At 41.0% G+C, this 13,317-nt stretch overlaps 1 protein-coding gene across 1 annotated transcript; it reads left to right on the forward strand.

Annotated features, from left to right (window-relative positions):
* The first annotated feature begins 478 nt into the window (after positions 1–478).
* Positions 479–9,295, forward strand: mchr2b (melanin concentrating hormone receptor 2b). Its single transcript, XM_082503033.1, has 2 exons — positions 479–1,262; positions 3,313–9,295. Exons 1-2 carry the CDS (start codon positions 859–861, stop codon positions 3,950–3,952), a joined length of 1,044 nt encoding a protein of 347 aa, XP_082359159.1. The 5' UTR covers positions 479–858; the 3' UTR covers positions 3,953–9,295.
* Positions 9,296–13,317: the final 4,022 nt, after the last annotated feature.

A 13,317-nucleotide genomic window follows, 5' to 3' on the forward strand; every position in this document is an offset into this window, starting at 1 on the left:
TAATCATAATTTAGAGAAAGCAAAAGAGAAGAATGTTTAAAGATCGTCTGGAAATCTAGGTAAACCCCCCAAAGGGAGACAGATCTTTTGTTTTATGTAAAAAAATTAAGTGAAACAAGAGAAGTGTGGAAGGGGGGCACGCTACAGCTGTCTGCAGTCTGAACCTCAGATTTGTTTCCAACTTTTTTTTAACGCCTTAAACGATTTGAAAGAACTTGAAGAGAGATTCTTTCAGTTTGCCGTCTTAAAGTTTAAGCAGGAAGTCCTCTTTGATCCACGAAGCTTGAATCTTAACCTACACCCAGAAAGAAGTAGAAGCGTAAAGGCGCACAAACTGTGGGTGTGTCGCCTCGTTTAAATGGGAAAAAATCCTGGAAACGCCCCTATGATCAAAAATGTCTCACTAAATGTTTTTTTACTCCCCCCCCCCCCCCAAAAAAAAAAAAAAAAATTCTTGTCATGAGGTTAAAGTGCCGATTTGTGATTTGCTCCTCTCATTACACAACGTGGAGCGTGATCCTCTACAAGGAGGGAACACTGGTGTCCGTTGAAGCTCGCGGCAGAAGCGCACAGTAAACATTTGGATCCTAATTTGCTCCCACATATAAACATCTTCGGAACGATATCTTTGCTAGTGGAGTCAGCCTGGATTGGACACTGCTTTTTTCCCTCCTCTTGTGCTAAATCATATAATCCTTGTAAGTGAAAGCCAGGGCAGAGAAGCGGATACGCGCGTTTGGAGAGAGAGCCAAAGTTTGCCGCCCTAAGTTTGAAGCTCGGGCTTGAGGGGATCCCGGAGCGCACGGTGCGCCACTTAATTACTGGCCACGCCGAGGTGACTGTGAGGACGAGCTGAAGATGAATGACACTGGCATATTGTGCAAAAACAACCAAACAGACAGCTTCGCTGATCAGTCATGTCAGAATTCAACTCCCTCGCCTTACAGTCAGATCGACATCACCACTTTCATGCACATATTCCCTTCCATTTATGGCATCCTGTGCTCAGTTGGAGTTGTTGCCAACGGGCTGGTTATCTACGCGGTGGCAGCGTGCAAGAAGAAAATGGTATCAGACATCTACGTGTTTAACCTGGCAATAGCAGATATGCTCTTCTTGCTTGTGATGCCCTTCAACATTCACCAGCTGGTCAGAGACAGGCAGTGGGTTTTCGGAAACTTCATGTGCAAAGCGGTCGTTGTGGTGGATGTCAGCAACCAGTTCACCACAGTGGGGATTGTCACTGTGTTGTGCATTGATCGGTAAGCGTTGAAATCCACACATCTCACAGAGTTGTTCCCAATCCATGAAGATATTTTAATATTTTATCTTTTAGGAAAAAACAAAACAAAAGATATCCTCCAAAGCATGCTAACAACAAATTTTATCTGTATTTATCTGTGCAAAAAATCAAGATAATAACAACCCAATATTACCTGAAAATAAGTAAAAGTAGTTGTCTGGTATCCACTTTGTACTCACTGTCTTTATTTTATTCCACAGTAGGTGTTTTTAAATCTCATTTCCAGAGTTTTCTGTTTGAAAACAGAAATCCATGCTCATGCTCATTTGTTCAGCCTGATACATAGCCAGCCTCAGTGGGTGCAAGTGAAGCTTTCATTTCTTTTGAAAGGCACTCCTTCTAAAAATGTACCACTGAGTGGGTTTTTTCATGCGAGTAACAACCCATGAAAACACAATCTTCCCTATATAAATGTGTCGGGTCTGTGAGCTGAACACATTCAGGACATTAAATGAGCCCTCACGCCAAAGAGCTGAAGTGATAAACATCTCCATTTAGACATAATCTGGATCAGGTGGCTTTGACAGAGGTATGATTGCACACATCTTCAGAATAATACACATAATACATTTCTGCGAGGGGGGTCACTGGACCGGATAAATGTGCTCCGATTTAGCGGCACCACCTCCACAAGAAGAATTCCTCACAGGTTTCTTATTTGCTTTGCCATTTAGGTTGTGAATCATCGGAGCTTTATATCACATCAATTCAGCTTCATCATTTTAAATCACTTCTTTAACGGGGAAAACAAAGACAAAGGCTTAACTGTAGCAAACACTGAGGAAAAGATCAAACAATCCTTTTAAAAAAAATCAAAACTTCTTCCCTTTCAAGGCAAATAATTTTAGTCTGTAGTCTTGAGTCAAATGGCAGTGAAACTCATGGAAACCTAAAACAAAAAGCAGCTGATTTTCCCGAGTTTCCAAATCACATTTTTGATATCTGATTATCTGAGTTTATTTGAGTTGCCCCTTATTTCTGATATCAATGTTACCTTTCAAAGAAAGCATACATTATCTGCTCAACATCTGCTCATACTGTAATTGCATTTTTTTTTTTCCCTTAATTTCTTATTAGGTAAAGTCCAAACTGCCATTACGGTGCTTTTCTTTGAATTCGCTGCTGTTTATCCCAACAAAGGCCACTTTATCTCGGGCTGCTGTGTAATTTCATTTCATGGGAGGTTTGTGGATACCAACATGATCGTGTTCCCAATTAACAGAAGACCTAAATAATTGTAAAAACATTTACAGATGAGTGACTCATGTTTTAAAGCCCCAATGCTGTTGGATTTATAGGTTTTAGATACGTACAAGTGTTTGTTTATTTGAAACACAATAACCGAAGGGCTGTTGGTTCTTTGCATAGAGGTAAACTGTAGTATTCTTCCTCTATGCAAACCTAAAAATCATCTAGGGACACCTTTTTTGCACATAATATAGTGCAGGGCTATCTAGTGTTTTGACAGTCTGAAGTGGGGGTATTTGGGCATATAGCAAACATATTCAACCTGAGCTCAGGACACGAATGGCTCTGAATGATCAGTATACTAAATTAATGATAAGAGAGCAATGGCAATTTAGCAGCATGTCATGGAGGAAATTACAGGAGTGTTTTTGTGTCCACGCCTGCTAAATCGCAACAGAAAGGTCAGGCGCAAACATGCAGACAGTCCCTGGCTCTACTTAAATGGCAATGATTGCATGTAATGGCAAAATGATTTTTCTGGCTCTTCAAACTGAAGCACAATCCATATGGAAATGTGTTTACACCCTCTTGCTAAATTACTCTTATTAAATTATGCTGATTTATCAGTGCAATCATCACTTTAATGATTGTGTATCTCTGACATAGTACCTTGTATCTCATTGGGTAGCCTGAGCTCATCCAGCATGAAAATGACCATCCAAGCAAAATCCTGCACTTGCATGCACTCTGGCAAAGCTGCTTTTACCATTTGTGTTCAAGAGAGTGGTCATACTCTTTACACAGTGCATTCTCCCTCACAGGTACATAGCTATTGTCCATCCCACCTCAGAAAAGAGGACCGTGCAGTGGACCATCATCATCAATATTCTGGTGTGGCTGGGCAGCTTCCTCCTCTCCGTCCCCGTCATGATGTACGCCAAGGTTGTGAGCAGGCAGCATTTGGAGGTGTGTATGATGTACCTGGACGGGCCTGAAGATATGTACTGGTACACTCTCTACCAGTCTATCCTGGGCTTCATCATCCCCCTCATCATCATCAGCACCTTCTACTCGCTCACCCTCTACCACGTGTTCAGCTCCATACGTCGGGTCAAGCGTAAGCAGTCTGTTTGGGCTAAAAGAGCCACTAAGATGGTCCTCATGGTCATCGCCCTGTTCCTGATCTGCTGGTCGCCCTACCACGTCATCCAGGTGATCAACCTGAGCAACAACAAGCCAACCGTCGCTTTCGTCTATGCCTACAACATCAGCATCTGCCTCAGCTACTCTCACAGCTGCATCAATCCGCTCATGTTGCTCATCTTCGCCCAGAATTACCGTGAGCGTCTGTGCCGAAAGAACGCGCTGTACAGCTCCCAGCACTCCTCCAAGGTGACGGTGGTCAAAACAGATGGCTCCAGCACGACAAACGACCCCAACTACCGCTGTACGGTCATCTAACTTTTTTTTCTATATATACACATATGTACATGTAAATATATTGCTGCTTAACACAGAAGAAAGGAGCTCGGATGGATGGAATCACCATAAACTCATACCACCTAACGTAATGGCACGAGCAGCAAAAGCAACCGCAGCTGAAAAAAACAGGAAAGTGGAAGTACTGTTTTTTTCTCTTTTAGCCTCAGTGTTTCCATTAGCCTTCATAAACTGTACTTCCAGTCTCTTGCTGGTCAGTTGCAACACTGAAGTGCAGCTTGCTGGATAAGCGTTCACATGCTGAGTGTGTGAAATGATGTGATGTTCAGGACTCTTTCTATGGGAGGGTGATAGAAGGAGTCAGCTTTATTATGTGTTTGACGGATAATGTTAACACACATGGTGGCATGTTCATTCTGAGCATTCTGAAACAGTGTTGATACTGTATATTGAGTTGAGATAGTTGATTTAATATTGGTGTTCTTCTCTCCTCCCATGTAATGTATATTTGATATGTGCTTCAGATTGTGCCTCTGACATGTAATTTTGTGATAAGAAGTTGTTGTTTTTTCTCATAAAGGGCTCAGAGTGATATTACAGAGACCGCATACTCATTTCCCTTCAGTGTAACGTTAAAATGCACAATGAAAAGTGAGAACGTTTTATAAGTATAACGCTTCCTGTTAGATCTGTGACGCAGCATAAACACAGAGGAATAAACTGTCACTGTATAGTTTGGAAACGGCTATGACTGCACAGTAGATGATCATCACTGGTTTCTTTCATAAGTTTTTAAGATGAATTCTTTTAATTTTGAGTGTTGTTTATTCATTGTGTGCCAACTGAGGTGAAGGAGCCTAGTGAGTTTTTAAAGAGGAACGCACATTCATTAATTACAGGTCATTCCTGAGTCCTCGCACACTTGCTCCTCAGTAAATAATCACAGTGTGTTTCAGTGTGTTTCTCTCTGCGCTGTGGATTACCAGCTGTGCTTAATTAGGCGACTGGGCCCTGGATGCATACAAGTTGGAAAATTAGTTTGTGGTAATTTAACGACATGTAAATTCGTTTGGAAACTCAAAATACAAACCGAGCTCGAAGTGTTGAAGTGGCTCTCAGAGTCTGACTTCATATCGAGGCCCTGTATTGTGAAAGGGAGCCTTTGTCAATGAGTAAGCTCACATTATCTTTGTCAACGGCCCTCAAGTGATTCCTTGTTGCATTTCAATACAAACTCACAAGAGAAAAACGGGAATATCCCAGTTTCTGTCCATTTTTTTTCATGGCGGCAGCAGCTTAAAATCTCACTAAACACGACACAAGTGTTTTTGGGGGAGACGATAACGTGAAGGAACAGTCGTGGAGTGAACAGTAAACAGGCATCTGTGTCACCGATACCGATGCATCCTCCTCTTCTTCTTTTAAAGCGTGTGTCAGTGGAGTCCTTCTTATATTTTGGCTTCTGTCATATCTGCACTAATGACTCCCCAAAAACACTTCTATTGTGTTTTGTGACATTTTTTTTCCATTTCCATTGTTATATTTTTACTTCTGCTGTGTTTCGTGTGTTTTTGCAGCATTTTTCTACATGCTGGTGTTTTCTTAAATTACTGTGCATTTGACCTGTCAGGGCCACCGTAGTTACCTTCAAAGGGAATGTGCCCTGGAAGAGATCATTAGTAGATGTCTGAACTACCACATGTAGCTTATTTCAATAGAGTTTGAACATGCAGATTTACCTCTACATGTCCAGATTTGTCACTTTATCTCAGCTCAGCACAGCCACCCAATGGAGGATATGCAATGCATTATTATCAGGTTCTTCTAAAAATTCTCCAGTTGATCCAAAACGCTGCGGTGAGAGCACCAACGGGACCTTTTTCTCTTCATTGGCTCCCTGTTAAACCTAGAATTGATTTTAAAATCCTTGTGTTTGCATGCAAAGTCTTGACTGATCAGGCCCCATCATAGCTTAAAGATCTTATAGTATAATATTATCCCAACAGAGTATTTTGCTTTCAGACTTACTGAGGCTTTGTTGTGGTTCCCAAAGTTTATAAAAGTAGAGCGGGAAGCAGAGCCTGTATCTGTGGAACCAGCTCCCAGTATGAATTTGGGAGATAGACTCCCTCTCTGCTTTTAATAATAGACTTAAAACTTTCCTTTTTGATAAGACTTATAGTTTGGGTTGGATCAGGTGACCCTAAATCCTTTCTTAGTAATGCTGCTATATGCTCAGACTGCTGGAGGACCTCATGCGATGCACTTAGCACATCTCCACTCACCTCTTTTCACTCCCTAGGCGTTTATGAACCCCTGCAGGATGTCGTTACATTTTTCTCTTTTCTCTTCGTTACTCCGTGTTAGTCTGGTTTCCTGCTCCTCTCTTTCTTTTGTCTTCTCTTTCTTTCCTTTTTTTTCTCTTTCCCTTCACTCCCAACTGGTTGTAGCAGATGGCTGCTCCTCCCTGAGCCTGGTTGTGCCGGAGGTTTCTTCCTGTTAAAAGGGAGTTTTTCCTTCCCATTAGTTCAAAGTGTTATCTCGAGGTTTTCTCCAGAATACTGTAATGTCTTTACTGTACAGTATGAAGAACCTCGAGGTGACTGTTGTTGTCATTCAGTGCTATGTAAATAAACGTGAACCGAATGGAAAATGAACTACTCAGTGCTTGTGACTGTTGTAGAAGGTTGGAAAACTGATGGACTGGTAAATGGAAAGCTTTGTCATCTAGCTCGGGTCTGTTTTCACCACAGTGGAATTAATCAATCCACCCATCCATCTCAAACTCGGTGTTAGCATCACTCGGGGATGGTCAAACTCCTTCCCTTGGGATAGCAACTCTCCCCCAATGCTGAAGGAGAACCGTTTTCTCAGACTTGATGGGACAAACCTTGTGTAACTTTCAATGTAAGCAACACTTCCCTCATTTTACAACCTCTGAACTCAACGATTGTTCATAACAATAAAGGGTTTTTTTTCAAGTGAAAGCTAAAAGAAATTGGCTTTAAGCAGCTTGATTCGTCTTAGGGACAGACTATGATTTGGATTAAAATTTGCTGCTTTATTAAGGTAAACAAATCTTCATAACCATGGTTACAGTAAAATCCTTCTACCAGAAATGACCAGAATGGTGCATAAAAGACACTTTGTTGACACAGGAAATGGGAGACCGTCTGCCGTCTCTCACATCTTGTTAGTTTGCTCATCCTCCCCGATCCTCTCTTCCTCTTTGGTACTTGACTCTATAATAGTGACACTAGTTATAAACCACTAGCTTGTTGTAAAAATATTGTTTTGGGAAATTTGCTGGAAGAAGCGCTGCTGTTGTTTCTGCTGGGAGTCTCAATTTCACAGGTTGAACCAGACTAGGGCTCACTACCTGCGTTTAATGTGTGAAACTGGTGGCATTTCCCTTTATTGTTTCTGTTGCCATTGAGCTTACATCCAGAACAAACAAGTTTAAGTGAAATCAAATAATCTAAATAAAAATAAATAAAACTGATTTTTGCCCAGGGACCTCAACATTGGGTTAATCCAGCCCTGACCTTGCTTTGCTGTGGTCTCCTCACTGTCTGTATTGTAAAGTGTTTTTTCTTTATTTTCTTTCATTGCTTTATGCTGAATTACTCAGCCAATGAAAGCTTTAAAAGCCTCTTTAAAGCTTCTGTGGCTTCTCTAGCTTTTGGTATGGCTTACATGTCAATCATATATATGAACTCTGTGAGTTCTTTGTGAATTTCTTGTAAATGTTCAGACCTGCAGCATATTGTACAGTATAACTGCATCCTTCCAAATCATTTCCCAGTAATTCAAGCAGCATTTCATTTAATACATCGGTGCTCTCGATTCTCACTTTAGCAACCATAAAGAGTATCCATGGAGAGTCAAACTTTTAATCAGTAGTTGGTGCAGTGGTAATATTTCAGATTTATCTTTGATTATCTTCAGACGCATCAAGCGAAAACACTTGCCTCTGCTATTTACGGTGAAGCTCGTACAGTAGCTCTTGTGTTATTTAGCACTCCAGCAACATGCCAGTAATGCCAAAGGAACAGTTGAAAGTGCCAGTTTAAAAAAGGAGGTACTGGGGAAGTGTGCTTGGCCCAGGTTAGTCTAGTGTTTTGGGACATGCCTGCATGCCTTCTTCGAAGCAAGAGTCAGAGCGTCAGCAGCCAAAACAGCTTCAAAGTCACACCAGTGCACTGAAATGACCCTGAATTATATATCGACCTCTGTCTTTGCTTTAGTTAAGTGAAGTGAAGTTGCAGAGGATTTCATCAACAACCACCACCCCCACTCCTCTTTTCTTTGGATCTTTGATTTGAAAGTTGGGAACACAGTTGAACACAGATTTTTTTTTCCTATTAAAGGAGAAAGTAAAATTCTTAATCTTTAGACAGGATAAGACTGCTAGTTTAGTTTAATATGACAGCTGGAAACTGCTTATAGGGATTTTAACAGAATTAATTAGTGAGCATTGTAAGTACTAGTAGGCGAACTTTTAAAATCTTCAGACAGGGCCTGGCTGGCTGTTTCTGGTCTGTCTAACTGTCTGCTCACTCCAGCTGCGCTGATCCAACAGGGGAAATAATTTTTTGATCCCCTGCTGAATTCATACGTTTGCCCACTTACAAAGAAATGAATAGTCTCTAATTTTTATGGTAGTTTCGTTTTAATGAATAGGGGCAGAAAATCAACCAAAAATGGGGGAAAAACCCCCCAAAATTACATAAAATTGAAAAACTAATTTGCATGCCATGAAATAAGCATTCGATCTGCTAAAAAAACCCATGAGTAAGTCCAAAGCGCTGTCAGTGGATCATCAGCTTGGTGAGAAGGTGCCGACTATGTGCGCTCAGAAACGGTACGCACAGAGATTGAAACATTTTACTTTGTGCCCTTTTTTCTGCTGAGGGTCCAGGAAGACTTCATCCTCCCTCAGTCAGAACACTGAAGATGGGTCATGGCTGGGCCTTCCAGCATAATACTGACCCAAAACATATCATCGAGGCAACAAAGGAGTGGCTAAAGCACATTAAGGTCATGGAGTGGGCAGTCTCCAAACTGAATCATGTAGAAAATCTGTGGAGGATGAAATCTAAAGGATTTAGAGAGTTTCTATAAAGAAAAGTGGCCCCTGAGATGTGTGCAAACCTGGTGATCAACCACAAGAAACATCTTACTGCTGTGCTTGCCAACAAGGTTTTCTGCACCAAGTACTAAGTTTTGCTTTGCTTGGGGATCAAATGCTTAGTCCACTCAGTAACATGCAAATCAATGTATAACTTTTATGTCATTTGTTTTTCTGGATTATGGGTTGATATTTGTTCTCTCTTCATTAATATTAAACTAATATAAAAACCACAGACTGTTCATTTCTTTGTAAGTGAGCAAACTTACAAATCCAGCAGGGGATCAAATCACTATATCCTCCATTGAATGAAGTGTTGTCCACCTTTTCATCCAAAGCTCAGGAAAAAAGTGATTAAAAAAATGTCAGGTATTTTCTTAGAGTCCTGAAAGAAATTAGTTAGTAAGCAAACTCGCAATCAAGCAATGATTAACCAAGTACGAAATGAACAAGTAGCAGTTTTAGAGAACAGGTCCATCAACTGTGTTTGTATTTATATGATTATGTTTCTGAAGTAGACTTTAATTTGAAATGAAAATAACTTTCAGTCCACCTTTACTTTTCTTATTCGTAGGGGTTTGTCCCGCTCGCCCTTTTAAAATGTGATTTTCAGCTCTTTTCAAAGGGAGATCTCACTCTTGTGTTCACATTTCGTTACTGAAGCCGGTCGAGGTAGACGGGTCATCCTGCCTTCCTCTCCGCAATCCTTGCTACAAGCAGCACCTGTTCAGCGCTTAAACCTGAATGCGTTCCAGCTGTGATTCAATCAAAGGTTTGACAGGAGTCCTTTTTATGATTCAGGCTAACATATAAATCACATTTTCCTCCTCACCTCTCATCTGCACTGACTTCTCCCTCCTATCTCAGTGAAGCAGAGCCCTTCCAGCCCAGCTTCACTTAATATTTTCCCATCGGAGACAACATGAATTCAATTATGGATTCCATACACTCCGGTCTCTGATGGGAGAACGGAAGCCAAAATCTTTCTTTCTTTTTTATTTGCCTGCATTACAGAAGAAACCAGCATTATGATGATATCAGAAAAGCTGCACATCTGACATATTTTCCACTCTGCTGCTGAAGCATTACAGAGAATGCAGAAAACGTGAGCTGATGCTCCTCAGGAGTTGCTGGAGTTAAACCTGACGGGCCGGCACTGACTGTAAAAACTTCACTGAATATTAAAATGTTGCAGTAGCACAGCTCTCTCACAGTAATGCTGATGCTACCTGAAAATCTATCTCTCTAACAGTAAAAAAAAATACTGTTTGTGTTCGGAGCTCTGCTCAAACTCAAACTCAGCCTGAATTCATTCAGTAATAATGTTGAAGACCAAAAGCATTAACAGGGATCATCTGTGGAGCCACAATCTGCTTTAATTTAACTTTCTGTCATTGCTCAAACTGTTTGAACACATAAATGAGCCGCACTGTTTACTTTTGGCTTATTTTTTTTAAACCGGAGCACAAATTCTAACACAAAACTGGTTTTGTTCTTAATGCGGAATTTGTAGACAACCATAAACATATTCAGTCACGCAGGAAGCACAGTCAGAACTTGTCACAATCAGAAGGCTTAGGTTTCAGGACGTCGACTCAAATGAAAAAGATGATTATGGGAACGTGTGTGCACAGTGTTGATGTAAGACATTTGAAAGTATTAAAATGCGACTGGATTCGTGGTGCAGGAAGGCATATGAATGCTGTACGAACGCCAGCGACAGCAGCGCACGTCAGCATAATTTTCAGGTGAGCAGTGTGGCAGAACTCGTGGTGGAGCGAACGTTTACATGCACCGCGGTGATCGAAGGAGAGCGCTGGATGTGGATGTGACACGAGCGTGCACTGCAGCAGTCTTAAACCTGCCTCGCGGGTTTATTAGCTGGCGAGTGAATGGGAAGCAGATTGTTGGGTGATTTGGAGCTGATCTCCAACAACTGTGACCGCTCACGTACAAATTAAACACGATGGCACTCAGTGACTTTAAAAGTATTAACTTTAAACCCTCGAGCACCACAGTGTAAAAATTTGATGAGCACCAGAACTAATAAGAGGGAAGCCGCTTTGAATGCGGTGCTTTAGAGAGCCATCCGCAGAGAGAGCTCTTCTCTGCCTGCCTGCATGAAATAAATCAGATGATTAAGAGAATAAAGTTTAAAATGTGGATGTGACATGTGCAGTCAAATCAATCAAAATTCAGAACACATTAAGATGTTACGGTGGCTTGAAGATGAGCACATAGACAACATAATTAAGCAGTAGACTGAAGGCGACATGCATAGCTGTTACCTTTAAAATGTAGCAAGTCTGCAAAGTCATAACAGATGACAGAGTGTGCTGAATTACAAGGAGCCTTACATTCACCCTGTTCACATCTGGCATTAACATGCATCTCTACGTTGGTTTAAAGGGACATCATGTCATGTCTCTTGTGCAAATAAACATGTGTTGCAGCCTGAGGTTGAAAATTCAAAGAAAACTTGATCAAAACATCTTAGATTTTCCGTCGTCATCCAGGCAAGTTTCCCAGGATTTTTGAGTCCACTGTAACACATCACTATAGGCTGTGCATTAGTACGTACTTTTGTGTACACAGAGGATGTAAATGAGTGGATCATCCTTCATTGTGACGCTTGTGCATACATGTGCTGATGCTGGTTCTGTGTGTCTGTTTCCCCAGTGGATCTGCATTCAAACCCGTACCAGCGATGAGATCACCTATCAAACATGTTACTGCCAAGCGTTACACAGATGTGTATTTGTCTTGAATTTTCCACTCCGAGGCTCTGACATCTTCACGGACATCATCAACTTTATGATCAGAGCATGGTTGGAGCATCTATAAAAGACCATGAGGCTCGTTCCTAAGTTATGTAAGAAACGTGCGCTATCAGATTCACCTAATATAGTCAGCAGTCCCAAAAAGCTCGATTTCGAAACTGCAAAGAGCAGTTCTGGCACGGATACAAAGCCCAGCAGGAGAGAAAAATGTGTGTTTCAGGTTTATCAGTGTGGATACAGCCTAAAACCCCAGATTACATGCAATTGGTCACTAATCAGATTTTCCACTCCGCCTCTGCCACAGCGATACTGCTCTCAGTGTTTGAAACCCTCTTAAAAGTCTGGTTTTGTTCACTGTTTGCTTTTATCAGAACTCACACCTCACGTAACTATTTCTTTCCTTCTACCACACAAAACACAAAATTCCAGCTCGCTTTTAGAGCATCCCAGAGCATGTCTTGTGATGTTGTTTGAAAATTTTCTTCCTCAAATGATGCCAAATATTCACTGGGGTTGAGGTCTTGTGACTGCTGATGGAGAGCCATGCGAGCAACACTTGTTGCTCTCCCTTGCAGCTCTGATGCATGTTAAGACTCATTGTTTTACTGGAAATTAAATCTTAATGCAACACCAGGAGGTTGTGGCACGAGGGATTTTACAGCAAGCTTCCCCGGGATAGAGCCCACTTCTATTTGCACTGCAGGGAGATGATCCATAAAAAATTACCAGACCTAAATATGCAAAACACACTCCATGGTGGAATCTGATTATGTATTACGAGCAGTGTTGGTCAAATTACTTGAAAAAAGTAATCAGTAACTAATTACATATAATTAGTTACTGATATATATCATATAAAATCTAATCAAATGGAAAAGTCTCTTTTTAAATCTTGTTTTATTAGTTTTAATCTTTTAACTTTAAATTTAATTATATACAACATTCTCTGACTTGAATAAATTAGTTTAACATTTAAATCTATTTTCTGCACATTCCAGCACATAAAATAAAATATTTTTTGTGTTTACACTCAGTCTTTCAAATAGATGTAAGTAAAACACAGCAGAAAATAAATAAAATCAAAGACTAGCGGTCCTGTTGCTCTATTTTCACCTGTAAAGCAGTAGTGGGGTAGGCGGAGGTTTACTCTGGTGCAGGTGTGCCACAGCCGTGAGTTGAACAATGGGAAATTCTCTGTGAGTTTCCCATTACGTCGTAGCGCACTCGGTGCTTGCTCGGAAGTTTAGGGGTTTTTTTCGCTGTAAAAAGAAGTTTTCTTCCCACGCACGATGGACGCTAATGTTTTTGTCACTTTTTATGGAATCAAACTCAAAGTAAGGTCAGTACTTCCACGCTTTAAACGCTGCATGCTCATACTCTCTCCCGCACTCAATATATGATCCATTGTTGATCTGCACACAGCTGTTGTCACGAACGTCGCACTCGCTTACGTCAATGTCATGACACATTCTCGC

The sequence above is a fragment of the Aulonocara stuartgranti genome, assembly GCF_965226115.1.
Source record: "Aulonocara stuartgranti genome assembly, chromosome: 2".
Lineage (NCBI taxonomy): Eukaryota > Metazoa > Chordata > Actinopteri > Cichliformes > Cichlidae > Aulonocara > Aulonocara stuartgranti.